We start from the raw sequence: 25,536 nt of genomic DNA, 5'->3' as shown, positions 1-25,536 counted from the left end.
AGCAAGGCTGCTGCTATTCTAGAACCACCTGAGAGATCTCGGCATGGGCAGCAGCTGCTCTCATCTCATGACACCGCTGCTCTATCACAGTTCATCTGCACCAGTTAAGATTCTTCCGCTCAGCCCTGGCTAACTACTGTTTCATTAAAACCATAGAACAGCCCATCGAAACTGTTACATGTGGCACAAGAACATTTTTTTTATGAAGTAGAGGATTAGTTTTATTTCCAAATAGGTGAAATTTAAGGCTAAGTTTCCCAAGGATACATCTCCTTTTAAAAAACAAATGCCATCAAAACGTGGCAGCATTGTTTCTCCTCCTTGCACAGTTTCATTGCACACATTTTTTTCCAAGCATAGTCAAACAGAACAGAGGTATAACAGCCCAGCAACAGACAACCCAGGATCTCTGAGATCTACAGTACTGTGCACAGGCTGTGCAAAGTGAACAAAGATGACTYCACGTATCCATAAAGATTTCAAAAATTTCCTTCTCACTGACAGTTCATTAATAGACAAAAAAATACAGAAAAGGAGTTATAAACTCTATTAAGCACAGTGTTAAATGTTATAGTAGGAAAATAGGAAAAAAATATAGGGCTTTAAACAAGCCATTCTGAAGCACAATATAAACATTAAGGCATTAAAGCAGCTTGGTATCCAACCAGCTATGATAAGGGCATCTTTGGGTCAGTGGAGTTTTTCATCTGGAAGAAACCTCTTCTTTACCTGCAAAGCAAGAGGCAGTTTAATTATTCCTTTCCATGGACAAAAATTATTAGTTAAACACTTGTTTTAACCACAACTATTTCCATTCCAAAAATACAATGAGAAGTGTTGAAGAACTGTAGAGAATTCATCTATATGGACCTTTAAGAGTAATTTCTGAAGTTAGATCCCATTGCTTAAAAGATGTTACGACCCCTATTTTCCACAGCTACAGAAATGTCCATGTTCTGAGAACCAGGATGTCTGTGTACATCCATACTGCTCTCCAAGGCACTAACTGATTATATAGACAAGTTATCATTATTTGAATTAGAGGAACACCAATCAGTAACCAAGCAGAAAGGCCAAACATTTCTAACTGTGCATAGATTAATCAAGCCAGCACCTGCAGAAGCTCCTCTCCTGTCAACTAAAATGCAATAACCATCTGGGTGCATTTTCAGCCTGTTCCACTGTTAAAGTAACCTCAGTTTGCTCAGACTGTCTTCATTTTAAAATAGTATCTTGCAGCTCCGGGAGTATTTCATTCTGTAACCCTTTGCATTCAGTCTATGGCAATCCACCTAAACCTCAATTAAAAGAGAAATCGGAGGAAAACCTTGAATTCTGGAAAATCATGTCTTAAAAGGAGAAAGTACTCAGGCAAACAAGGAACAGGAGCTGTATTTCTGTGCAAGGCTGGAGATGCTGACTCTGGGAGGTGCACCCTAACTCAGAGCCCACGTCTAGCAGRGAACTCAGCGGAGGCTCTCGGGGTAGGAGGGCAGCACAGGAGCCTCCTTCGGGTAGGCAGCTTCCTGCAGCGAGGCTCACTCAGCACTGCAAGACTTCTTCCAACAAGGCAGTGCAGAATCTTATGCACTCTAACAACAAGACAACAGCACGATAAGAAAGAACACAATATCCGACCATGATATTTAGTCTTAAAAAAAAAAAAAAAAAAACCCACCTTTCTCAGATCAAAGATTAAAACAAATTGTTTCGTATAACAATGATGTGTGCTATATACAACTTGAATTATCCATTAAACATCACCTCACATAAAATTCCTGGGCATCCTAGAAAACATCGGTTCCCTCTCATCTTCAGTTCAAACCTACTACAAGTCCTTCAGAAATCCCTTCTCTGATTCTTTTAGCAGCTTCCTAGAGAGCAAGAGCCACCTCTCATCTACAGTTTGTTCATGCTAGTGGCAGCGTATAGTTCATTTGTCAGAAATCAGTCCTATCTTGTAGTAATGAGAGTAAGGGGTGATAAAGAGGTAACATGATTTAAGCCAAAAGCCAGAAAAGAGGCAAAAATCTCAGTGTTTCGCACATCTACCCCTTCCTTTGAACCCACAGCTCCAAATTCAGCCCTTGCCCAGAACCCTCAAGCCATCACGCTGCTCCTAGCGCGGATTTTTCATTTTTGCTGGTCGTGTTAAAAGGCTGCCTAAAGCCCAGCAACACCAGTATGCTAGTAGCACGAGCCAGATAAGCACAGTTGACCCTGATAGTTGTTGAAGTTACACAAAGACTATTATTTAAAAAAGAAATATAAGTTAGGTATTAATGCTATACACTGACAGGAGATCAAGTATCACTCTAGTGCTTACGCTCATTTCCCAGATGAATGAAGGCAACATACATTGCCTTGGACATCTTGACAACTCTTGAATAAGATATTGTAAGGCTGGAAAAAAAGAGGCTCAACAAGTAGATTAGAATACCCACTTACGCTAGCTGTTGAATGAAGAGAAAAAAAAGAAAAATCAAATTCCCTATATCCCAAGTAGGAAGAAGCAGCTCTTTTTTTCTTTGCAAACATCTAGTTACTGAAACATGGTAGCACATGACAACAGATGGAACTAACTCTACAACTACTCAGTCCAAATCTTCATGGTATGCAATCAGACACTCGGAAATCGTTTCTTTGCTGTGACCGATAGCTTTAATTTCCAAACCTTTCAAATTTCTCCTATTTACATGACAGCTTAAGCTCTCCTGAACCCTTAACATACCAAATATATTTATAAATCAGATTATACTCACCTAAAATTGCAGTAGAGGACAGACATCTTTAAGGCCAATGAGCTTTAAGATACCAGATTGTTTCATTGCTTAACTGCGGCCCAAAGAGAGGGTTGAGTTGAGCCAGAATCGCAATCAGCCAACTGCAAGACAACCCCAGAGAGAGAGAATCAGCCAAATCACAGTTTATCACACAGGGAAAGCCTGTCTAGAACACAGGAACTATTGAAACGGAAAGGAGCATATCCAGGACGTTCTACTATCAAATCAAACTCTTGCTCAAGCTCACACACAAGGACTGCAAACCAGCAGGGAAGCTCTGCTACTTCATCATTCTCAGCTGGAATCACAATTTGTCCTCGATTCAAACTAGCACTGTGAGAAACACCTGGTATTTTTTTCTGCACTTTTTCCATTGGAAGGGATGTGTTTTTGAAACATATGAAACTCAGGTAATTGTGGTTTCAGAAGAAACATCAATGAGAAGGTCCTTAATGCCGATGAAATATCCTTTAAACAAAGGAAAACTTCCCAAGACAGTGTCTCTTATTTGCTGTCATTTTCAGTGTCTGATATAGCCTCTCCTTGCAGACCTGGCATAATTTTCATAAGAGCTTGAACAAAAGCAGGTTTAAACCTGAAACAGAGGTCAGAGAAACAGGGGTGTGAAGCAAAACGGCACTAAACAACAACAACATTGATACGACAACAAACCCGAGACCATCATCATCATCATCATCGGTCTGCTCATCCGAGCAGCTGACAAACTAACCCTGCAGAAGCCACAGCAGAACAASAGGAACGTAGTTTGTGGAAAGCATCAGGAAAGCTAAACAGAAATAAATATTCCACTGTTACAAGAGTCGGAAGAATGACATGGGTGCTTCCATGAATTTAAATCTATGTAAAAATGCTAACGAAATAGACATAATTTAGTGAACACACTGGCTTATCCGCCTGCTATTTCCAGAATGCTTTGTAAGGAGGAGGAAAAGCAGAGCAGCTTTGTAATGGGAGCTGCCACAAATACATCAGAGTGCTTAGACAGTCATGGAAAATTCCACATGAACCCAGAGGCTCTGACCAGCAAACGTGGTGCAGGTCAACTGAACAAAGRCTATGACGGTATAGGCAGAAGATGTGGGTCAGACTTAACAAGGTCAATCAATCCTCTTTAAATTTACAAATACTACKTTCCAGCCTACTTTCAGTTTTGCTCAAGGTTGGACTCTGCTCGAACCAAGTTCCTCCCATTTCAATCTACCAACCACACAAGCCCTGAACTCCAAAATTTGGTGTGCACCAACAAATGAACCCAGTCACTCCCCGCTATCCCTGCTATCTAAAGCGARGACAAAGTAATTTGAAATCGTATGATGATCTTTATGTTAAATTTACGTAAGGTAGAAGCAAAGCAGGCCTGAAATCCCGAGCTGCAAGCGCCGGGCTCAGCCCAAGTGCTTCCAAAAGCTCTTGGTGGGGACCACGCTGGATGCCCGATGTTGGAGCTGCGGCAGCGTGGAGCCAACAGCACCTCCTGCCCCGCTCAGGCCYAATAAGTAAAGCTGTCGTTAGGTGCTGAACTCCGCGACTCCCTGGCCCTCGAGATAARTCATGAAAAAGCTTCTCCCGCACGTTTTGCTTAAGTCGTGCCGCTTTGCCCAATAATCCATCACGAAAACGTGAAACCATGTGGGACACAAAGAAAACAAAGCCTCTACATCCCAGGGAGAATTCTGCAGCGCTGCTAAAATCAGGTTTGGCATTCAAGCCACCCACGGATCCTTATATTCTCCCGGATACCAGTTGCAATAGTTAGTGTTAATTATCCAGCTCACGCAAGGAAATTAAAGTCCCTTATGTTCTACCAGGAAGATTTTAAAAGGTCTTTCTGCCATAACTGCCATCTGTCTCTAAGCTGCATGTTGCAAATTAAAGTCCTGATATCTGTTTAAATGTCAATCTGGGCAACTATATTTTAATTCATTTAGAATTAGTGGCAAATTACACAACTTTTCAAGCATCCTGTTTTCCGTTAAGAATAACATGTTAATGTTTCATGATCTGCTTTGTAAACAGCAAAATAAATTTAGATTTTGACGGTAGCTTACAAAAAYGAGACAACCTAGAATTTCAGTAGAAGCCATAACCTCACAAACACTCACTGCCTTCTAGCCTGGTCCCTTCCCAAGGCTCCAGAATYGTCTTTAAAAGGCTTCTCTTACAATATTTATGCAAAAAATGATGCATTTCCCTATGCAAAAATTACCACAGAACAACCAAATTAACATCACSTAATCAGTATGGTTATTCAAAATTTAAATGCAGAAGAAATTGACTTAAGTTCAAATGGCACTGACTAGTTATATTTTAATTAATTGGCATAAACCCAGTTTGCTGCAAACTGATTTCACAACCGAGTTTTTAATAAAAATGGGATTTTTTGTTTTGTTTCCACCAGAAGGCTGACGCAGAAAGCACAMAAGTCAGTCCAACTGCCAGAGTTCTGCAGAACTCTGCAGGGAGCTGCATGGGCAGCACCAGCTACTACCAAGGATACTACCAAGGATACACGAGTGCTAGGACTGCCCCCGTGACAACAAAACGGGTTATTTTAACCCTAACGATGCATCCACCAAAGAAGCCCCCAGAATCCATGATTTGGGGCTTCAGAGATGTAATCACTGCATTATGAGGCGGGTTCTGTCTTTGAATACTGGAGAAAAACCTGCTCTTTGTTGTATTCTAGAAAGAAAAATCTATACATATAATTTATGTACTTCAATATAATTCTCGATGCTCAAGACTGTAAGAGTCTGCTTCCTCTATTTATTCAACACGTAACTGGACAAGCCAAAGGCAATAAYGAAAATGAGCTACAGTCCATGTGATTAAGAATGAGAGAAATCTACTCACCGGTCATGCAAAAAAAATATAAACCATGTTACTGGCCACTAGAATTGTAATAGATTTGTTTCAGTACACAGATTGCAATTCACAGGTAAAATCCCACTATGCACTTGAAGAGTTCAAAGCACTAATTAAAACTTYAGGAATTCTGTAATAAATAGACTCCATATTTTAATCCAGAGAATTCTGAAGATGCTACGTGGCCTTGATGTCAAGGAAACTATTCATTGTCAAACATTATTAAAAAAAYTCCCTAAGCTTAAAGTATATTGGAACATTAGAGCTCTTTTAAGCCCTGTTAAGTAATAAGAATTACTTAATAAAAAGAATTCGTTTAAACTGAACATTCCTCCACTGCCAACACATTCCCTAATGTTACCTAAATGCAGTAACTTAGGGTAATTGGGCACCCAGTGGACCTCTACTAGGCAATCATTTGAAACATAGCATGGGTTTGAGCTGCTACCTAGTTTGTTTGCGGTGGAAGGAGGGGAAGGCCTTCAGACCACTGAATTCCTGCATTTCAATCCCAAATTCACATTTAAGATTTTTTTAAAATATCTTTTATATCTAAGAAGTTAAACAAAACAAAAAAACAAAACAAACAAACAAACAAACAAACAAACAAACAAAAAAGAGTGTTTGCTATGCAGTTATCCAGAGGATCATTTCAAGACTTCATGTGTCAAACACCCTAAACTAGAAGTATGTCTCAAGGTTTATAGAGTCCAGATATCACATTATTAAACTGAATCAAACCTGTATAAACCTGTGCCACAGGCCAACCCAAGCAGGAACCACAGAGGCTTTTCCTGAAACAGGACAACACTAGAAACCTGTTCTTTAGCTGACAGTTCCTAAAAATGTCTCAATATTTGAAGTATATCTCCCTAAGCATTCATATTAAGCTCCTTGAAGTGGTATGAACAAAATCCTAAAAATTCAGGATTTCCATTGATGTTTTAGGCATCTGCTAATATCTGCTGTATTCTGCATTTAAGCAGAAATCTGGATGATAATTTTACCCCCCCAAAAAAGATGATTTGATGATTTACCACAAAAGCTCTACCTAGACTTTTATCAATTTACTCCTCACAACAAAATCATTTCAAATACCTTTCCTTTAATGTTATTTCTGAACAGCACTTTGATAATATCAGCCCCCATTTTTTTTCCCCCTCAGAAGACAGGAAAAAAAAATCTAAAGAAATAAGTTTGATTTCTGGTGCAGATTCCAGCAAGATCTGGCTCACCTCTTCATAAAAACACACTGTATGAGAAATGACTCAACAAGGCTTTTTTTTTTTCCTACTAATTCTCCTAATAAAGGCAGCATCAAAGCATATTGTGCACATCTAAACAGCCTTACTATGGCAAAGAATCATGAGTCTGTCACGGATATTATCAGTACCTATACATGTATCTTACATAAAACATCTACTCTGGCAGATTTTAAAATTGCATTGGAAAGGCTCAAACTGAGAAAGCAGAGGCCATGGGGAGCCTTAAACTAGTATTACCCTAGAAACAAGTGTAAAGGTGTAAAGAATTAACAAGAAAAAAAAAGTCATTGTGTGACTGTGAATCAGCAAAATTTTGGAATCAACRAATCATTTTTGTGCTTGAATCAGCTATTAATTGGAACGTAATAATGGAAGGCCAATACAGAGTAGTATTCAGGAATATATTTCAGAAGAATTGAGGTTCTACCCAAATGCACTATCCACTGTAAAGAGCATCTTCTACGGTGGGTTAAAGGCTTTTTCTAAAAGCAAAAATCAAGGGTTGTCAAAGAACATTATGTTTCTAAATCTCTGACACATCTGAAAAGCTTCCTCCTACGTGTCTCGAGAATATAGAAAAAAAAGAGCTTCTGATTACAACAAAACTGGCTATACCTTAATTAACAGGTAGAGATTATATTTATACTTACAACAAGTAGCAACAAACAGCACATGTCACCAGCATTGTGTTGATAACACTGCAAGAAGAGACAGGCGATCAGATGTCATGTTATGATTGACCACAAGGTACACAGAAAAAAATTCCCAGAACATGTTCCACTTCAGTCATGTGCAAGGTGACTCAAGATGAGTGTTTCAGCTTATTCCAGCTGAGTAAAAACCTTATGTAACGAACATCCTCTCTGCATTTTACCAACCTGCTATCTGCAAGTTAGTGAACTACCAGGGCTGGGTACGCAGGTATAATYCTAATACTTAGCTCTTCAAATTGAAAACGTAGAACTGCAGCAATAAAGGAAGTATTTATTAAATGGAATGACAGGCAATTAGGTTCTCTAGCAACGAGGGATCTGTGCAGTGGAAGGAGCTTGTCAACAAAATGATTTTTTTTCTTGTTTGATTATAAACCAAAACCTGCATGTTTACCTTAACTAAAACAAGTAAAACCCCCGGGAGAGATCCCTTAACTCCTCATCTTCCCGCCCCACAAGAGCCCTCCCCGRCGCGCCCGGTACAAGTGGCTCCATTAGCTCCGCTCAGGCCGCGGAGGAGGCAGGAGCGGCCTGCGGGCCCCGGGGAGCCGCGGGCCGCGCAGGGGGGCCCGGGCCGGCGGGAGCCGCAAGGCCGCGCCGAGGCCGCCCCGCTCGGCCGCCGCGGAGCCGGGCGGGCCCCGCCGCGCCCCGCGCCCGGTCACTCACCCGCGGTTGGGCCCCTTGGGCACGAGCCACGGCAGGACGCCGCCGACCACCCCCCAGAAAACGCTCATGACGAGGATGGGCACCGTGAGGCCACCGTACGCCATGGCCGGGCTCGGCGAGGAGGCGGCAGGCGGCTCGGTGCGACACGGCGGCCCCCCCCGCGCCGCTTCCTCACGGCCGCCGCAGCGCCCCGCCCACCGGCCAGCGCCCGCCAATCAGCGCCCGCGACGTTGCCGCAGCGCTGGGCCGCGCGAGCGGCTCCGCCCCACGCCGCGTGACGCGCACGCGGCCGCAGCGCTAGCCCCGCCCACACGGTGCGGCCCCGCCCCCGCTGCGCAGGGCGGCCCCGCACGGCAGCGCCCCCGCGCGGGGCCCTGCGGAGCCCGCGGCGCCAGCACGGACCGAGCCCCGGGACAGCGCTCCCTCAGCCCCGCAATTCCCGCAACTGCAGGGCTGCTTCCCTGCAGGACAGGCTGCCGTTATTCATCCTGCTACAGGAGAGCTTACAGCCAAACCAGAGCGAGCAGCAGGCCCGGGGCTCCCTCCACTCCTACCCTTTTCAAAACCAGACAGCCCCCCTCCAATAGCCCTGCTGTCCTAACGTTAGTTAACTAGCACTAGTGCAAGAGGCTTGGGCACTACACAGCAAAGTCAGTGGAAATACGCACAAAATATCATTGTTTGCATCTACATGAATGACATATGTGGAAAAAAATCCTACAATTTATTCCGAAACAAAGATTTGCCACCTTATTTCAGAAGTCTGATGATCTATATTAAACATATATGGAGCATGGAATGAATCATCTTCATTTAAAAACATGAATTTCTGAAGATGTGTAAGTTAAAGATTACTGGAAAGGACACCAAAATACACTTGCCCTCAGGTGTATGTCATCTTCAGGACTGTAGCAGCTTCTCTAAATATGGTTCTAAATACACTGCTATTCGGAAAAAACACTCCTTAATTTCCTTTAAATTAAAAAAATAAAATAAAAAGCTTTTTAATTTAGCGGTAACATTGACACAGCCAACATCAAAATATGATAATGAACATTTAAACACCAACCAAGAGATACTGTATCAAGATTTTCTAAAGGAGAGGACAAAACAAGAGGTTTCATTTTATCAGTTCTTTAATGGTGTCAAGCAGGAGACCATCTATTCTTGCATCTTTTCAATTGTTTCTTCCTTGTATTTGCCCTTCTCCTTGCCAACCTGGCGGGATTTTGCTTTACGCTCCAAGATCTTTTTGCGATCTTTGTCCAGTTTTAGCCTAGTGATCACCACCTAGAGAAAGGACAAAGAATTTAAGTCTTCAGTGTTACAGTGCAACAACCCGAAACAACTTGTGACTGTAAAATATTGCCTATGAAGATGACACACAGACTGCCAGAACACCCCGGTTTTATTTCCACAGACGCTTTGATTCTAGTACAACTGAGGGACTGAACTGCCTACCCATTTCACGAGACTGAGCTATACAAATTTCTACAGATATACTCAGGGCCAGAAGAGATACCTATGTGAACCGCAACAATGCTGGGACAAGCAGAAGTCAATTTGCCATCTATTAATAAAATAATTAAATTGAAGTACTCTATTTGCCATTATATGAGGCCCTGCTCAGACATGAAATACACTACTTCCACCTGAAACACAGCACGTAGCTTAGTCTTGTTCCACAAAGCCAAGAATCAGACCACTGGTTTAACTTGCCCATGTTTTAAACAGTTACCTCCATCATCAAACGCTGAAAAATCATACTGGTGCCGGCCACTAACACATCATTGCTCTACTATTTGGTATAGCCAATTCATTTAAGTCACAGCAAAACTGCAAGCACTACTCTGGCCTGTAAAATGTGTTTTCAAGAACATGTTTGCTATTAAACTGTTATAAAGTGTCCAAGCAATTACTGAGGACACTAACATGGGCACATCTATCATCGTGTGCCTAAACCAGTTGCTGTAAGAGCCTTCAAGGTACTTCCCAGCAAGTGAGCAGGACATCAAAGCTCCAATTTTAAGATTTTTTTTTCTCTTCTTGCTCCCACAATTAGCAAATAAGCAAATACTTTGGTATTGCTGCAAGRTGTAATTTAAAAATACAACTAGATCAGAAAATCCACATAGGCTGCAGTACAGCTACATAAGCCTGGTCAGCTCTCACCAACTTTCAAGACACAGGACATCACAATTAATTCCTACCTCTTTACTTAAGACAGGTAGAAAATGTTCTTCTATCACACTGCAAACTACATTTTTATATATAAATGTATATAAACAAAAATATACATTATAACAAACTATCACTCCTCTGTTTTCTGTGTGCTAATATTATCTTCYTGCAGAACTTTCTCAAGGTCTCCCTTCCAGTCAGTAACAACTCATTCAGAAACAAGCGGGAATTTCAGTTTCTTCCACTGCTATTTACCAAGCAAGYTGTACCTGATCCTCTGTGCACTAGTTCCCCCACAATGTCACCTTGCACCTCAAGTGTTATTACTAGACACAAGTCGTTATGCTGTTTTGGAATAATTTTGCTCTCCCTCTGCACCACACATCAACCATTGTTATCAGAAAACCTGCTGAAACTTGTCTTCTTCCACCAGCACTTTAGCACACCAGYCTGTTTGCATTGCTGAAGCAGACTAATTTCATCCGCTTCAAACTAGGCTCTTGGCTACTTGCTCTGTTCAGTCTGCAATATTTGCCTATTATGAACCAAACAGACTCTGCCTGGTTATCACTAAACACTGCAAATCACTTCAGGCTATAACCAGATCCAGTCAAAATTTTATAACTCGCAATATCAAACTATGTTTCTGTGCATCTACTTAAACATTTCAAACACCTCCTTAATCAACAKCAATGCAGTGTATCAACGAACTAGGGTTGAACCACCTGCTCCCAAAACAACAATAAAGTGCAAAACATCGGTGAGTCAAAAACACTAAGTTCTCCTAAAGAAGATTTTAGGCAGGCCCCAAAGTCCACTCTCTAGCAGTTTCTCCAGCAAACAATCTTCAAAAATACCTGAGCTCCAGTTTAAGCTGTGACTGCYTTGCTCTCATGAAACCATAACCCTAGTTTATTAATCTCCCACAACAATACAACAGCATCTCAACCTATTACCCTGTGTGCTATAAMAAGACCCAACTTTAGCGAGTAGAAATACTTCCCCCCCCGCCCCAAAACAAGGTCTCATCACGCATTTCAGATCTCATTTTATGTGTGTACCTTGCTGGGGTGGATTCCCACATGGACAGTTGTGCCATTAGCCTTCTCACGCTGAACACGCTCAATATAGATGACGTATTTTTTTCTGTACACCTGGACCACCTTGCCAATCTGCTGTCCCTTGTAATGTCCCCGGACAACCTAAACAAGAGCATAAAAGTTACAATTTCTCACATGTCAATAATCTTCCTCAACTCAGTTATTTAAGAAACAGAATTATTACAACAGAAAACCAGGCCTACACAGACCAAAACTCCACTTCTGTTCTTTGCACATACATGTTATAAAACATCAATTTCAGGACTGTGTCAGTAAACACTAAAACAGAGTGGGAGGGAATTACACTTAACCCTTATTTTGTCAGCAACTAACAGCAAATCTTTTCAATCCAGAAGAAAATAGTCAACCTCAGCAGTTCTGCATCCCTGCAAATCATCTATCATCACATTTAGCATTGAAAATGTTGCTAAACTCCAGTTTATTTCTACACTGATCTTTCCACAGACTGTGGGCAGCAAAATGCTCTGAGTCTATAGAAGTGAAAGAAACAATTCCTTGGTTTGTGTTTTCTACCGAAAGCCTTTAATCCAGCCTAGTAACGAAGGGATGCAATTCAAGTATTTCAACTGCTGGTACATTTCTGTCCCTAGAAATGTCTCTCCCCATTCTGTAATTTCAACAGGTCAGTGTTATGACATTAACTTGCACAGCTTCTGCAGGGCACCCAGAAGGGCTCTACCATCGATCTGAATTGGTCTAGCCCTTTTCTTTTGCACAACCTACACACGAATGACAGACAAACTATAACTGAACGTTCAAGAGCAGCGGTGCGATGTAAGAGGCGGGAGCAGCGGCTACCTGGACTTCATCGTCCTTGCGGATGGGCATGGAGCGCACGTTGTACTTCTGCCGCAGCTCCTTGGAGAGCGGCGAAGACATAATTTTCCGCCGGATGTGCGAGGGCGCGTTGAAGTGGCGCTTGCGGTTCTTGCTGCGGTCCGACGTCACGAACGGGTTGAACTTCATGGTGGCTGCAAGAAGCAAGACGCGGGGGGACCCTCAGAAGCGCGCGGGGCCGCGCACACCGAGCCGAGGGCAGCCTCGGTAGCGCCGGGCCCGGCAGCGCAGCGCCGCGCTCCGCTCGCGGCTCCGCTCCGCTCCCCCGGCCGCCGTGCGCTGCCGCGGCCTCCGCCCCGCATCGCGGCGCCCCGCGGGACCCATCGCGGGCCGGGATGGCGGCGGATGGCGGCGGATCCCCCCSGCCGGCCGCGCTTACCCCGCTGCTGCCGCCGCGCCGCTCACCCGGAAAGAGAGCGCCCCTCACTTCCGCTCCGCCAAGGGCCGCCGAGATCTCGCGAGAGCCGCCAGGAGCGCGCGGGGGARGGAAGGGGCGCCGTGCGGCAGCGCCCCCGCGCGGCGGGAGGGGCGCGCAGCCCGCGCATGCGCCCTGCGGCACCGAGGCCCACTCAAAGCGGTAATTAGTACGTCAAACCGTACAGAAAACACACTAAAAAAAAAAAAAAAAATCCAAGTCCAAGCGAGTCACCTCTCATTAAAGCAAATAAATAAAGTTGGTTAATACACTTGGTACTGAACAAACCCGAGCACTGAATATCCAGACATGGCTCCTGCTGGTTAATAAAGAGCCTCGTGTTCACTCTGCAGTGACAGGGCCAGAAGCGATGCCCTTGTGTGATAACGCCCAGATCACTGAAAATCGGGTTTTTTTTTTTTTTTTTTTTTTTTTTAAATCCACCCTTTTAGACTGATTTTGCAATGGTAGTGCCACAGGAAACTAATCGAAATACAAGAGAATTTTATTTCCAAGTACAAGTCTGAAGTGCCTACTACATTAACAGAACTTGCAAACTAAGCCAGTGGCTGGAAACGGCAGAGGTGCCCAGTAAACTCCACTGTAGAAAACGCARGGCTTGCTGTGTTTTCAGCGCTGCCATGACTTGGTGCTACAGGATCACRTATTCCCAGCCCTGCCCCTCACCCCCTTCCTGCAAGGATATTTGGAAACACGGTGATGACGAAGCTCCTTGGAAACCATTCGAACACACACTCATCACAGTCCTTCTCAACCCAAACGGTCTGTGCGTCACACTAAACACAACCATTGACACTGCAGTTTTCACTTTTTACAGTGGAACATGTAGCTGAATTAGCAGTCGTTTAAATTACCTTAAAAATCATTGGCAAATGAATGTCTTCCAATTATTTCTTCCCTTACCCTCTTTCCAAATCCTTGTCTTATCTATTTTTCTTTAGGGAGGAAAAAAAATCTTTACCAGTCCACATGCTAGCTAGAATATACCAATTTACAGCTTTCCCTGGAGGTAAAAATTCAATTTTAGCCCTTTTGAAGCATCCTATGCCACATTTTCTCCCTGTACGATAGGGCCTGGCATAGATGCAGGGAGGATTATTTAAACCAGAACACATACCAGCTCTAAATATTTTACTTCCCATAGGGATRCCTACCTCAGTCACCCCCCAGCACTTCTGTTCAGACTGATTTGAAAGAGCAAAGTCAGGACAGTGGTTGAACATCTAAGCTCTGTGTTTTTCCTTCCATTACAGCTTGCAGTTATTTTTATTTGCATTGATGTTTAAAGGTAGAACTAAGCTCCTCTTGATTTTTCTCTAGAAAACATATTAAAAAGAGAAAGCTGATGATACATGTACACATGGGGAAAGACTGCTGTAGCAGAAACCAGTTTGGTTTCATGTTTGGAAACATGGAAAGCAAAATCTTCTGCAAATGCATTGTGCAGCATCAGGCTTCATCTGATCCAGGTCAGTCATTCCCAAGGGATGAGCATGTTACAAGCAGACCCAGGGGCTGCCCTCACTCTGTACTCAGAGGGTTAGGCCTGGGTGGAAGAATTAATGCAGGGACTGCTCCTTCAGCAGAGTGCTTGAGCACTGCTTTGTTTCTACATCAAGCAAAAATTGTGATTTATTAGGTTATTTCAGTGGATACACCAGCAGAGAAAGTAGGCATGTTGAAGGATGTCTGTGCTGTTTCCAGAAACAGCCAAACAATTTCGCTGATCTGGTTTAGAGAACTGGACCAGACTGCACTGACAGAAGACAGGGCAGAAAGAACCTGCTGGGAGCAAGAGACAGGCAGCAGCTCAACCCAGCTTTCCCACTGAAGAAATTGCACCAGGGAAGAAAACCTTAGAATACTGCGAGTACCACCCTGGGAACGAGGGTCAAAGATGTCTCTTGCACAGCTCAGCAGACGCACGTACTCCTAAGGCATTAAAATTGGATCCTTTTAATTCATCAGGTTTACAGACTCTGAGCAAAGACTCAACACAATCCAGAGGAAAATCTGGGACATTTTTGCTTTAAGCTTCACTTGGTAAAAGTGGACTAGAGGAAATCCTTCAGCAAGCAAGTGAACTCATCGCAAGGGAACCCCCCCAGTTCCCATCCGCAGGAAGCTGCTGTCTAGTGTACATGGACACACAGACACACAGACTGAAATGAAGACAAGGGCATCATTTTCAAGTTGATTTTTGTAAATGGAAAAATGTATAAAATCTATCCATACATTAACAGATACAGGAAGTTACACAATCCAGTTTACACCTAAAGTAATAGCAATCAGTCCATAATAAGAACAGGGAAAAAATCCATTGCTGTAATTTGTTGGATGTTGCTGTAGGGCAGAAAATGGGCAGAAAGGAGGGTTGTTGGCCCTCTTTCTTTTTTTTCTCCCTGTGTGCACATACGTAAAACTGGCTACCTTCCCTACTTTGAAAGCAATGAGACAATTTCAACAGACATGTATTAGGAATACTTTTGAAATGCATCTGACTCTAGCATTAACACTGAATACTCAAAGATTCATTTCATTACAATATAATGTTTGGATGCTTCTGCCTCCAGAAAAGGGCTTGGGACAGTAGGTATTATCCAAGAGAAATCCTGCACCCATCTTTGAATTTCTAGCATTGAGTTAAGGAGTTTTATTTTATGATTTTCATCCACCCTGGAACACTTAATTTGTGCATCCTCAGCTCAGACACTTACAAAGCATGCAGAGACTGTTACTACTCAAGGAACATTTGGAGGCTGGTGGGTCTGGGTGCAAGTTTGAGTGAACCTCTGTCTGCCACCACGAGCCACACCTGGCCGTAGCTTTCCCCTCCACCTCCATTTAGTGGAAACCTCAGAAAAAACAAGGCTTGAATGAATGAGTACGGAGGCTCAGGTACCGTTTTAACCAAAATAAAACAAAACAGAAGAACTGCTAGCAGGGCTCAGTTTGTGGGAACTGCTCCAGCGGTACCTGTGGGTGAACAGTGTCAGCCTAGGGCTCAGCAGTGAGGCCTGACGGCATTTTAAAGGAAAAAGGTAGGCACCTTACACCCCAAAAAGACAGATGTGCTGTGTTTTACAGGTGTGTTCAATATGCACACACAAAACAAGACAGTCAGTTGTGCTCATCCACCCAGAAGACTGCAGCATTTTCTCAACATGTAGATGGACAGCCCCTTTCCAAAACAGCAGCAATAATAATAATTAAAAAAAAAACAAAACAGAAGAGCAGGTCTCAGACTGCTGGGTGGTTCATGTTTAAAAAAATAGTAGAGAAAGAAAAAAAGCTAACATTGTAAAGACTACTACTCCCCTTCAAAGCAAAGGCCACATAAAACTGTGTTGCTCAGTTTGGTTTTTACTTCATGCCACCTGTAAACACAAGACTGGATATTCAGTTTCTGGGACAAAATGAAACAATTTTTACACCCAGAGTAAAAGAAATGCCCTCCCCTGCCTGGATTACACATTATCCAGGAAAAGGTATCTGGGTGAAGGCTCCCTCTTCTCATTTGCTCATTTCATTAGAAAGGTCAGATGTGAACAAAAGAGTTTTCAATAAAAGCACAACACATTTCTTGATGTTACTTCTGCCCTCTGTCTCTCAAGTCTGCTATGGGGACTAACACTTTCCATTCCTCACCAACAGATACATCACCTTTTTGGCACCATGGATGGAACGTCTTCCTAATGTTTAATTTTACCTTATACAAAAGTCGATTGTCTAATTAATCAATTCCAACAGCATTCCAGAAAGTGCCACAAGACAACTCAAATCTTTGCAATCTTCTAGCTAGTTTGTACAACACTGCCTCAGGAACCTCCCGGAAAACAGACCATTAATCCTTGTTTACATTCCATAGTGTGTCTCATACGAGCAATTTCAACCTCTCTTTCTAGCGGAGAGAATTGAAATCCAAGCCCTGGTTCCACTGATTTTTGGCTCTGAGAGCTCTGAAATGCATGGAGATTTCTCTGATTTGTTGAAGAGGTCTTCACTGAACAGCCTGATTAGAGAAAAATTTACCTATTCAATCAAATACAAAATGAGAAAAAAACAAACAGGTAGTGGTAGGTTTCTCGATCTTTGCTCCTGTCCTTGGGGACTTGGGTAGAGTTGTGCTGCTATTGCATTTTTCCCAACTGGATCTTCTTCCAGGCTTCTGATGCTGTGAAAATGCAGGAGTCCAGGATCCCAGCTACTGTAAATGTTCCTCCAATGATGGCACATATCTGAAAGTTACAGAAAAAGTAAATATGTCACTGATAAGATAGACTTACACAGCTTGAAAYGGAGATGGAAGGTAATGCCTACTGCTAGGGTGCCTTCCAGARGCAGAGTAAGAGCTGAGCAATGGTACTGGAGAGGTAATTACATGAAAWCCACATTCAGGAAAACTGTTCCTCGTATGGTGGAACACCTGAGTGCTACCCTGAGCCCATTCCTTCCCCTTCCACCTTAGGAAGGGATTGTGAAGCTCCAAGATGACACTGAATTCACTCTTCTACGCTTGCCAGAAGAAACAGGGCTGTTGCTTCAAGGATAGGAAGGGTTGTGACAGAGCAGATCTTCTGCTACTGCACCTGGAAAATTCATTTGCTGTAAGGAAAAGGCAGCACCTCCTTGCTGCAGGCCAGCTCTGCTGAGCAAACAGCCCAGCATTTGGCTGCTTGAGCATCTTCTTCCTCATTTATGTGTCGTGAGGAAGGAGTGTGGAAAAGAGGTGAGAGGCTAGATGGAAAACCACACAGGTTGAAGCTGTTTACTTTATTGCAGCAAAAGCTTGTTGTCCTCAAAAGCTCTATGGCCACAATGCCAAAGAGCGGAAAAGATCTGCCCTATTATAAAACCCACCTCCTAAGAGGCTCTGGCGTAAATATCCTTCTTTCAGGGCTAAATCCCACCCACTAACACCTAAAAGCTCTGGGTTGCTCACATCTTCCTACTGCTGTTTCCTGTTATGAGTATCATAGTCTTGTAGTCTTTTCCCCATTTCACAGGATACAGCACTTGCAAACAGGCAGAAGACGCTTAGAAAGCCCGTTAAGGACAGTGACTAACRGAGAAGCCAGAAACGCAGCTACCAGTGACACCTACAGCTAGGGCTGTCTAATACTTTCCATTACAAGGACTATGTGCAGCTGTTACAAAAGCACTGGCAACCCTTAACCGTTTGTRGGCCGAACCTTTTCATGCCACGTATTTCAGGTAGAATTATTTAAATACCAGCAAAACAAGTAGTCATCTGCTAGAACAAAGGGAAAAAAATTAATCTCTTAATTAGCAGAATAGCTTCTTTTGGTTCTCCGGCGCTGGTCAAACACAAAAGTAACCAGATGGGCCAAATCAGAGGTACCTTGGCTTGCAGCACCCAAAATTAGGGGCAGCGGCTTTTGATTTTGCATCACACAGCTTCCAACCCGCTTCTCCAYGGAGCAGGGATGCTGCCCCCCTGCCTCCGAGGCGGCTGGAGGACKGCGCGTCGGGAGCGTTCGGGGTGTCTCGGGTTAACAGCAGCCACAGGACGGCAGCAAGGGAACAGTCACACGCTGGACGGGGGGGACACGGGCTCTGCYGCCCCACCCTGGGCACTGAGCAAGGCTGGGCTCACACGGAAAATATGACCCGCGATTGAGGAACCTAATAACGTTTAGCAGCCAAGCAGCAGCTCCACAGGCCCTTGCGTTGCCCAACTCCCACATTTTTGACTTCGTAATTGTGATGTTCTTGTAAACGACTGCGTTAAACGTCACTCACTGTGTCTGAGGGGAACCAGGGCCACTCAGAGCCCACCCTAGACCTGCTGTGCCCATCCCCACTCCTAGCCAGCACTAAACTCCTGGGCCAAATTATGGGAAAAAGAGCAGCAAGGAACAGCAGCACTGACTACTGCAGAGGGTTTGTGGAGGCTGAAGAACAAACAGCTCGTTCCTCATCTACACACATGTTTAAGCGGGATATTTGTGCTCGCTGAGCTCAGAGCAAGGAGCAGATGCAACAGGGATGGCAAGGCAAGGTTACCATGGCCGTGGCAGGACAGTTGGCGTTTCAGCAGATAAAAGCTTCAGAAACCAGAGCAGCCGCCTGAGGCCAAGCTGGTATTTTTAGGGAGCAAGTCCAGCTCCCRTCCTCTGTGTCCTCCTTCCCCCCGTCCCCACCCCGCTACCCCCAGCACATGACGCACAGAGACTTTTCAGGGAAAACGACAGCAAGGGAGCTGGGTCATTTCAGTGCGCAGCTGCTCAGCTGACCGAGGGTTTCAGACCGCAAACAGCAGAAACCCATCCAACACTAAGATTTTGCATCATACGGTAGGAAAATGTGATTTCAGTGCAGCAGTGCAAGGTGGGGGGTAGTAAAGCACATATCGGCCTGCGCAGCTCCGTGCGGCCGAGYGCCGGTGACTCGGGCGCAGCGGGTCCTGCCGCCCTGCCACCGGGCGCTGGGTCAGGGTGAAAGCTGCGCCGAGACCTTTTGTATCATCCGTGTGCGCGGAGCGTTGTTCCCTAGCAGCGCTGATGGAAATTAGGCATCAGGCACTTGTATTCTGTGGTGTTTTATGCCGGGAATCATCTAGGCTTGGCCCGAGGATTTAGGGTTTGTCTCCGGCCTAACCATTAAAAAGAGAAAGGAAAAGGAGTCCAGAAGAGTAAGAATCACAGCTGTGAGAGATGGCGTAACGGGGGTACACAGGAGGGTTTTAATAGGATATGGTCATAGTGGTTGTGATGCAGAATGGAGTCTCCTGGAAAAAGAAACAATTGTGACATGTAAAGTAAAATCTATCTTAAACCAATGCCTTCTGCCCTAGTGCGGTAAAGAAAATGAGTAATTTTCATAGCACAAAAAGCCAGGAAGCGGGAAGGAGTTGGAGTGCTGGAGCACAGTGATCCAAGGGCAGGGAAGCCCATGCAGCAGCGCCAGCGCTGTCGCCCTCAGCAGTGCTCACGTTTGGGAGGACAAACTCAACACCAAAGAGCATCAGACAACCTTCCCAGCAGCAGCAGGAGGCCTCTCTGGCTCTCTGCTGAGCAGCTGGCACCGCTCTCCCACCCAACCGCTCCATGTGGGATTGTCCCTCCTCAGGGTTTCGCTCCATCCTGCTCTTCCATATGAGCACTGCTTCCCCTGACAGAGCCCCTGCTCAGCCCCACACCGATTTCCACCTCTGACCCTTCCCAAGTCGTTCAAATCCCTAGGATCTTCCCCCCATCCCTTGCAAGCCTCTGCGGGCACACACAAATACTGCACCCTGGTGAACAAGCTGCTCAAGGAAAGGGGCAGCGGGGGAACCCCCCTTGACTTGAGGCTTTTAAATTAAGGATCTGCTGTTCAGAAAAGCTCCTGGGCTTCCAAGGCCTGTCCCATCCCCACCGCCTGCAGCGGCCCCACACAGATAATCTCTGGCTAGGGCAGCAAGCAGCAGCCTTAGCACAGGGGCGCCCATCGCTCACGGGTCTCCAGAGCAGCAGAGATGCAAAAGGCCAAACTGAAGGTACAGGAGAGGGTTCGAACAGCAGAAAGGACAACAGAGCAGATCATGTCAGCAAAACAGGGCAGGAAAACCCAGGGCACAAGGTGTTTTAATCCGCAGCAGCCCTGCTCTGCTCCCCTCCARCCTCTTCAATGCTACCTTGAAAGCTGTGAAGATTAAAGCGTGGCACAGGTACAGCTAGAATATTCTCAGCCTGAGTAAACGCAACATGAGCAGGTCCCCTGCATCAGGGTCAGGGCATCCACACAGACAACAACAGCATCTCCCTGAGGGACCTGTCTCCAAGACAGCCATCGGAGAGGCAGCATGATACGCCAAATCATAAAGTGATAGTGTTTGAGCTTTTTTATAACCACATTTTTTTTAAACCCAAGGAACAGGCTAACAAAAGAAGAGCTTAAGCTGCAATATTCAGATTTTAATTTAAACTCCTTATTATCTGTGTATCCTAGAGACCCYACATATCACTGAAGTCAAATGAAAGGAACTTTGTGTTTATCAGAAGCTGCAAAAATCAAGATCCTTAAGTGCAGAATAGCACACAGTGTCTATGTCACTTAAAATTAAAACAGTTTAAAAAACAAAACCCAAGATCTTCATTACAGCCATTTTTTTCAACTACCACATATTCTACAATACCTCAATAGAACAACAGACTAGATTGCAGCTTAAAATTTACACCAGTTCCCTCACATTTTTTTTAAAGTTCTGGAAGATCTTGAAATAGCTCTTACTTACTAGCAGTTTGGGCTTGATGGATCAAAGCACAGCTGGTGAAAAAAACCCACATCTATGCAATTTGATAATGCAGCCCTTCTCCTCTTCTATACAGATACAAAGGCTCAGAACTGACAAAATCACATTAAACTAAAACAACTGCCCTGTAAGACAAATCTCAGCATTAGAGAGAGTCTACTGCAGCCTGTTTTATTACATACCACCTCGGTTTGAATTCTAAATTTCTGGCATTCTGCAATAATGCCCCCCATGCATGGAACCTGTAGAATAGGTTGCTTTGTGTCCAACTGCTAAATTAAACTAGGACAGCGTAAGATTTAACAGGTATCTCATTTAGATTTCAGCACAAGTGAGGGGATGTACTGCCTTACTTCCAGCCCATGATCCCAATGCTCTGAGGCAGAAATGTACTTCTGAGCAAGAAAGGTCCAGGAGAGGTTTGAAAGGCAGGCAGGAGAAGGGAGAGCTGGAGGCTCCGAGTAACTCACCGATGTGATAAACCTGTACAAGGGCTGTCGCCTCTCTGTGTATTTCACTGTGATGGGGCTCAAATCATAGCGGAACCAGATAGCTGGGATAATGCGGCCAGTGTGACTGTAGGCTACATACTCCTGGAACAAAAAGTGAGGGAAAAATGGCAAAAAGCGTGAGCAATCTCACCCCAGATAGAACATCCTTATCAAACAGGAAAATGGGATCATTGCAGTCTGATAACGCAGCCTGGAACRACAAGTTATACTGCTTTCTCTTACCTTTATGCAAAGTTACAAGTGTAAACAGACTGTCATTGATTTCTCCACTGTGGATGAGCTTTATYTGAATACAAAGACTTCCTAAGTGGTTGCAGGTGAAGCTTTTGTCCTGTCAGCACATAAATCATACACTGGGAAATTCATCAAAACAAACAGGATTGAGTCTGCAAGAACCTGAGAAGCTCTGCTTGGCCATGCACTTGGAATAGGAAGKAGCATTTCCTGTGTGCAGGCCCCCTCCCTTACACAGGGACCAGCAATGCAAACACCTTGCCCACCCGCTGTGAATAATGTACAGGCAAATTTAAAACTCACACTGAAAGCTAGATGGGGACTGCATACAGAAAAAAAGATGTTACAAAAGGTCATTCCAAGTTGGTTCAGGAAAGACATCTTTAAACTGTCTGCAATAATCTCCTTATTTCCATAGCAAATACAATGCAAATCTTCAGCCACAGAACAGCATCCCAGTAAGAGAGATGCTGCAAAATGCCAATATAAAGCACATACTAGCACAGGCACTCCCAGCATCTGGCAAAGGCCTGGATGCTTCCAGAGCTCTCCTTGGGGAAGTCCTGCAGTACATCTGCAGACAGGGGCTATCTGGGGGAGGCAGGAAACAGAGGATCTAGGAGATAAAGGAGGAGAGGCGTCAAACTGTTCACACTTAACACTCTCCTCATCACCTCACACTAGGCAATCTGTGCCAGTCTATACCAACGGCTCCTGATTGCTGTTTCCCACTAATCAGTATTGCAGTCAAGAACCACAGCAGCGATATGAACAATTTTATTTCTAACAAGAAGAAAACGCAGAGGTGGCGCTGCTGCCCTTTTGATAGATCTGACCTCAATTTTTCCTTCCTTTCCCCTTTTCCATTACCATCAGTTCTGCTTTAATGAGCCTGCCTTGGCGGAATGCCCCAATTTACAACCATGTTCACAGAAGTGTCAAAAGCAGTAGCTCCTGCTGCCTATTTTCCACATGACTTTCAGAACTTGTGTCACAAGGAACTTATCAGAACAATAGTTGGGACATTAAACAGAACAAATACTTTGTAATCTGAAATCCAAGTCATTGGGACACACTGTACAGGTAAGCCCAAAAGTCACTAGACTAATCTGAAAAGTCACTACTAATCTGAGAACTAGTCCTTGAGTTTGCCTGCCTGATTCTCAGTTATGGCAAACTAGCAAGTATTATATATTACAAATAGACTTCTTTCAGCTAGAATCTGAGTAACAAATTATCTTAAATTGATATAGGGCCTTTACCTTTAAATTTTTTTTTTGTTTTTAAAATTCAATTACATTATTAAAATAGAAATATCTACACATTCGGTGTACATTCATTAATAATTATATAGTTAAAATAACTATCAAAGTTTACTGTCATGAACTAGGCATGTGAAATAGTCAACAAATACATATTTGCTGCTGCTAGTTCAACACCAGTCAAATGGCTTAGTATCTGAAACCAACACTTATAAAACGCTAAAAATGGCAAAAGCTGAAACTTTTTCTGCTAATTCTGAGAGTATTATCTCCTTCATTACTATTTATTTTACTAGCTCAGTTTAGTACTGCTAGTTTCTCATAAAAAACAAAATGAGAAACAGGGTGGGGGGAAAGTCCCAGAAACCTACCTGCTTTTCTGACACATTTAAAATGGTGAAGTGAGAAGGTGAAATCTACTCATTCTAAAAGTCTTAAAGAACACAAAATCACAAACCACTGTTCTTCCCAGTCAGCTTCCTTCATTTCATTAGCTAACTTGGATGTGACATATTTTGATAACTTAATTTTTTCTTCTTACTCACACATGACACTTTTGGACTGTTTTATTAATAAAACCATGTGACAGCATTTGGTACATCAAGTTGGAATTCAATTTCCATTCAAATGCACCCTTATAGAAATCACAGGAGCTTCAACAGCCCCTGAAAATCTTCCATACAATTCATAGAGACCTAGATCAGTTAAACTGACATACAACAATGGCAGGAATAATAGGAGAAATAAACCTAGGTGAAAAACGAATACTGCCATTGGCTCTGCAAAGCCCCAACCCTATCCAAGAGAGCAGCAGGAGCAGCAGGAAGGGCTCTGAAGGGCTTCAATTCCTCCTTCTCCCAGCAGAGGCTACTGCTTCCCTACAAACACGCACACACACAGCTATGGAGCACAGGAGCTGGAGAGAGGGGAATAGCCCTGGAGGAGCCTCCCTGCACTTGCTGGGCTGCAATGAGGAGCTGCTTTGAGAACCACCTACTTTACCTTGTTTGCTACAGTGTATTGGTACGAGTATCGCTGCTTGCCGCTCATGTCTTCGTACACTGTGGGGACTATCTTCAATATGTAATCGTGAGATGCAAGAGCTGTAGCCAGAAAAGGAAAACATAAGTTACAATTCAGAGAAAGGCACACAATACTACATTAGCCCCACAATACTACAAAAACCTGTCCTAGCTGCAGTTAAGGCTGCAGCTCATTGCACTGCTTCTGGCAGAAAGAGGTGAAACACCACAGCCTGGGTAGTGCCCTCTCCTCTACACACTCTGCTTCATTGCATTCTCTTTCTGTTTCTTAACAATTACTTTTTTTTTTTCCCCATGATTATAACCGTTTCGGCATTTTTCTATCTGTTCAAACAGTGGCAAAACTCTTGGCTTTTGGCAAGATAAACAAACAAGCAAAAACTATCTAAGCATCAGGAACCGCCATGAATGTTCGATTCCAAGAAAAGGACAAGATGGAGATCCCTCGGAAACTTCAATGTTTGAAAGAAAAACGCTTAGCTGAATTGCAGCATGCACTARAAGTTTATTTTTGTGCACCTGGTTGTAGAGAAATATGGTGAAAAAGTTTATCCTTTCAGCCACAGGGTGGGAAATGAGGTAACATCTAACTTGCAAGATGAGAAAATGAAAAGCTCTCGTGGTGGCAGCAACAAAGGAAGCTATAGGAGTAGGGTATGGATAAAACACCTAGTAATTCTATACCAGAGGATCATGAAAGAGCTGGAGACAATGCCAGAAAGACTGCAAAGGATATTTGGGACTAAGAGTTCTCCGCAGTAGTGGACAGAATGGAGATGTCAGTCAGCAATGTCTGGATCGCTTTGATTAATGGGGAAAATTAAAGACTCCTGGATACACCAGTGTTGCATTAATAACACTATTTTCCCTACTGCAGCAGCAAGTTGGCTAAAACCTGTAATCACCAGGAATACGTACGATTTGAGCTCAGCTTGTCTGCTCCCTCCAAGGCATTGAATGCTCCATGAATGTTCTGGACCTGGAAAGCATAAAAAGTGCTTGAACAAGCTATGCTCTGACTCTGCAATCCTGACCTTTGCTTCCCTATTCTCTCCTGGAACAAAGAGTTCAGCCTGATTCAGCCTTACCAAAAACAAAGTCACAATACAACAAAAGATGGCTTGAAAAATCTTTCRGTGACCATCAACGCTGGGGTTGGCTCCGAGTGAAAATGTTGATTTCCTAATGTTTTACACCATGAAACTCTGAAGCCACTCTAAAGCTAAAGGAGTTGCAGTTGAAAAATGCCAGTTATAAAATATATCACAATGAAATTTCAGTTTGCATAGTTTACTGTGAAAATTGTCTCAGGCTCAAATGAAAATAAACGGGAGCCAGAG

The 25,536-nt window shown here is 43.8% G+C and overlaps 3 protein-coding genes across 3 annotated transcripts in view; all 3 read right to left on the bottom strand.

Moving 5' to 3' along the window:
* Nucleotides 1–282: 282 nt before the first annotated feature.
* On the bottom strand, nucleotides 283–8,453 carry ATP6V0E1 (ATPase H+ transporting V0 subunit e1). Its single transcript, XM_026047680.1, has 4 exons — nucleotides 8,314–8,453; nucleotides 7,585–7,632; nucleotides 2,763–2,884; nucleotides 283–729 (listed from the first exon to the last, which is right to left on the bottom strand). The coding sequence occupies exons 1-3, from the start codon at nucleotides 8,415–8,417 to the stop codon at nucleotides 2,791–2,793; spliced, it is 246 nt and encodes an 81-aa protein (XP_025903465.1). The 5' UTR covers nucleotides 8,418–8,453; the 3' UTR covers nucleotides 283–729; nucleotides 2,763–2,790.
* Nucleotides 8,454–9,431: 978 nt separating this feature from the next.
* On the bottom strand, nucleotides 9,432–12,876 carry RPL26L1 (ribosomal protein L26 like 1). Its single transcript, XM_026047578.1, has 4 exons — nucleotides 12,858–12,876; nucleotides 12,414–12,586; nucleotides 11,556–11,696; nucleotides 9,432–9,603 (listed from the first exon to the last, which is right to left on the bottom strand). Exons 2-4 carry the CDS (start codon nucleotides 12,579–12,581, stop codon nucleotides 9,475–9,477), a joined length of 438 nt encoding a protein of 145 aa, XP_025903363.1. The 5' UTR covers nucleotides 12,582–12,586; nucleotides 12,858–12,876; the 3' UTR covers nucleotides 9,432–9,474.
* A 3,240-nt stretch (nucleotides 12,877–16,116) lies between these two features.
* Nucleotides 16,117–25,536, bottom strand: part of ERGIC1 (endoplasmic reticulum-golgi intermediate compartment 1) — a 52,837-nt gene continuing 43,417 nt past the window's right edge. Inside the window, exons 7-10 of the mRNA XM_026047443.1 lie at nucleotides 25,115–25,175; nucleotides 24,156–24,256; nucleotides 21,616–21,738; nucleotides 16,117–17,126 (exon numbers count right to left, since the gene is read on the bottom strand). Of these exons, the coding sequence (XP_025903228.1) occupies nucleotides 17,019–17,126; nucleotides 21,616–21,738; nucleotides 24,156–24,256; nucleotides 25,115–25,175 (393 nt within the window). The 3' untranslated portion in view covers nucleotides 16,117–17,018. The remainder of the gene's footprint in view (nucleotides 17,127–21,615; nucleotides 21,739–24,155; nucleotides 24,257–25,114; nucleotides 25,176–25,536) is intronic.

Source organism: Nothoprocta perdicaria, unplaced genomic scaffold (assembly GCF_003342845.1).
Source record: "Nothoprocta perdicaria isolate Ctin4 unplaced genomic scaffold, notPer1 scaffold_5, whole genome shotgun sequence".
Classification (NCBI taxonomy): domain Eukaryota; kingdom Metazoa; phylum Chordata; class Aves; order Tinamiformes; family Tinamidae; genus Nothoprocta; species Nothoprocta perdicaria.
Note: the sequence above shows the minus strand (reverse complement) of the source record. Positions and strands in the feature narration are given on the sequence as shown.

Bases quoted from the DNA above. Each gene is read 5' to 3' on its own strand.
- RPL26L1 (XM_026047578.1), bottom strand. From the start codon at position 12,581: ATGAAGTTCAACCCGTTCGTGACGTCGGACCGCAGCAAGAACCGCAAG. The intron at 11,697-12,413 runs GTAGCCGCTGCT...GCTCTTGTTTAG, and splicing joins GCAAGGACGATGAAGTCCAG to GTTGTCCGGGGACATTACAA. The intron at 9,604-11,555 runs GTACACACATAA...TCCTTTCTCTAG, and splicing joins TGGGAATCCACCCCAGCAAG to GTGGTGATCACTAGGCTAAA.
- ATP6V0E1 (XM_026047680.1), bottom strand. From the start codon at position 8,417: ATGGCGTACGGTGGCCTCACGGTGCCCATCCTCGTCATGAGCGTTTTC. The intron at 7,633-8,313 runs GTGAGTGACCGG...CTCTTCTTGCAG, and splicing joins CCCAAGGGGCCCAACCGCGG to TGTTATCAACACAATGCTGG. The intron at 2,885-7,584 runs GTAAGTATAAAT...GTTGTCTTGCAG, and splicing joins GCTGTTTGTTGCTACTTGTT to TTGGCTGATTGCGATTCTGG.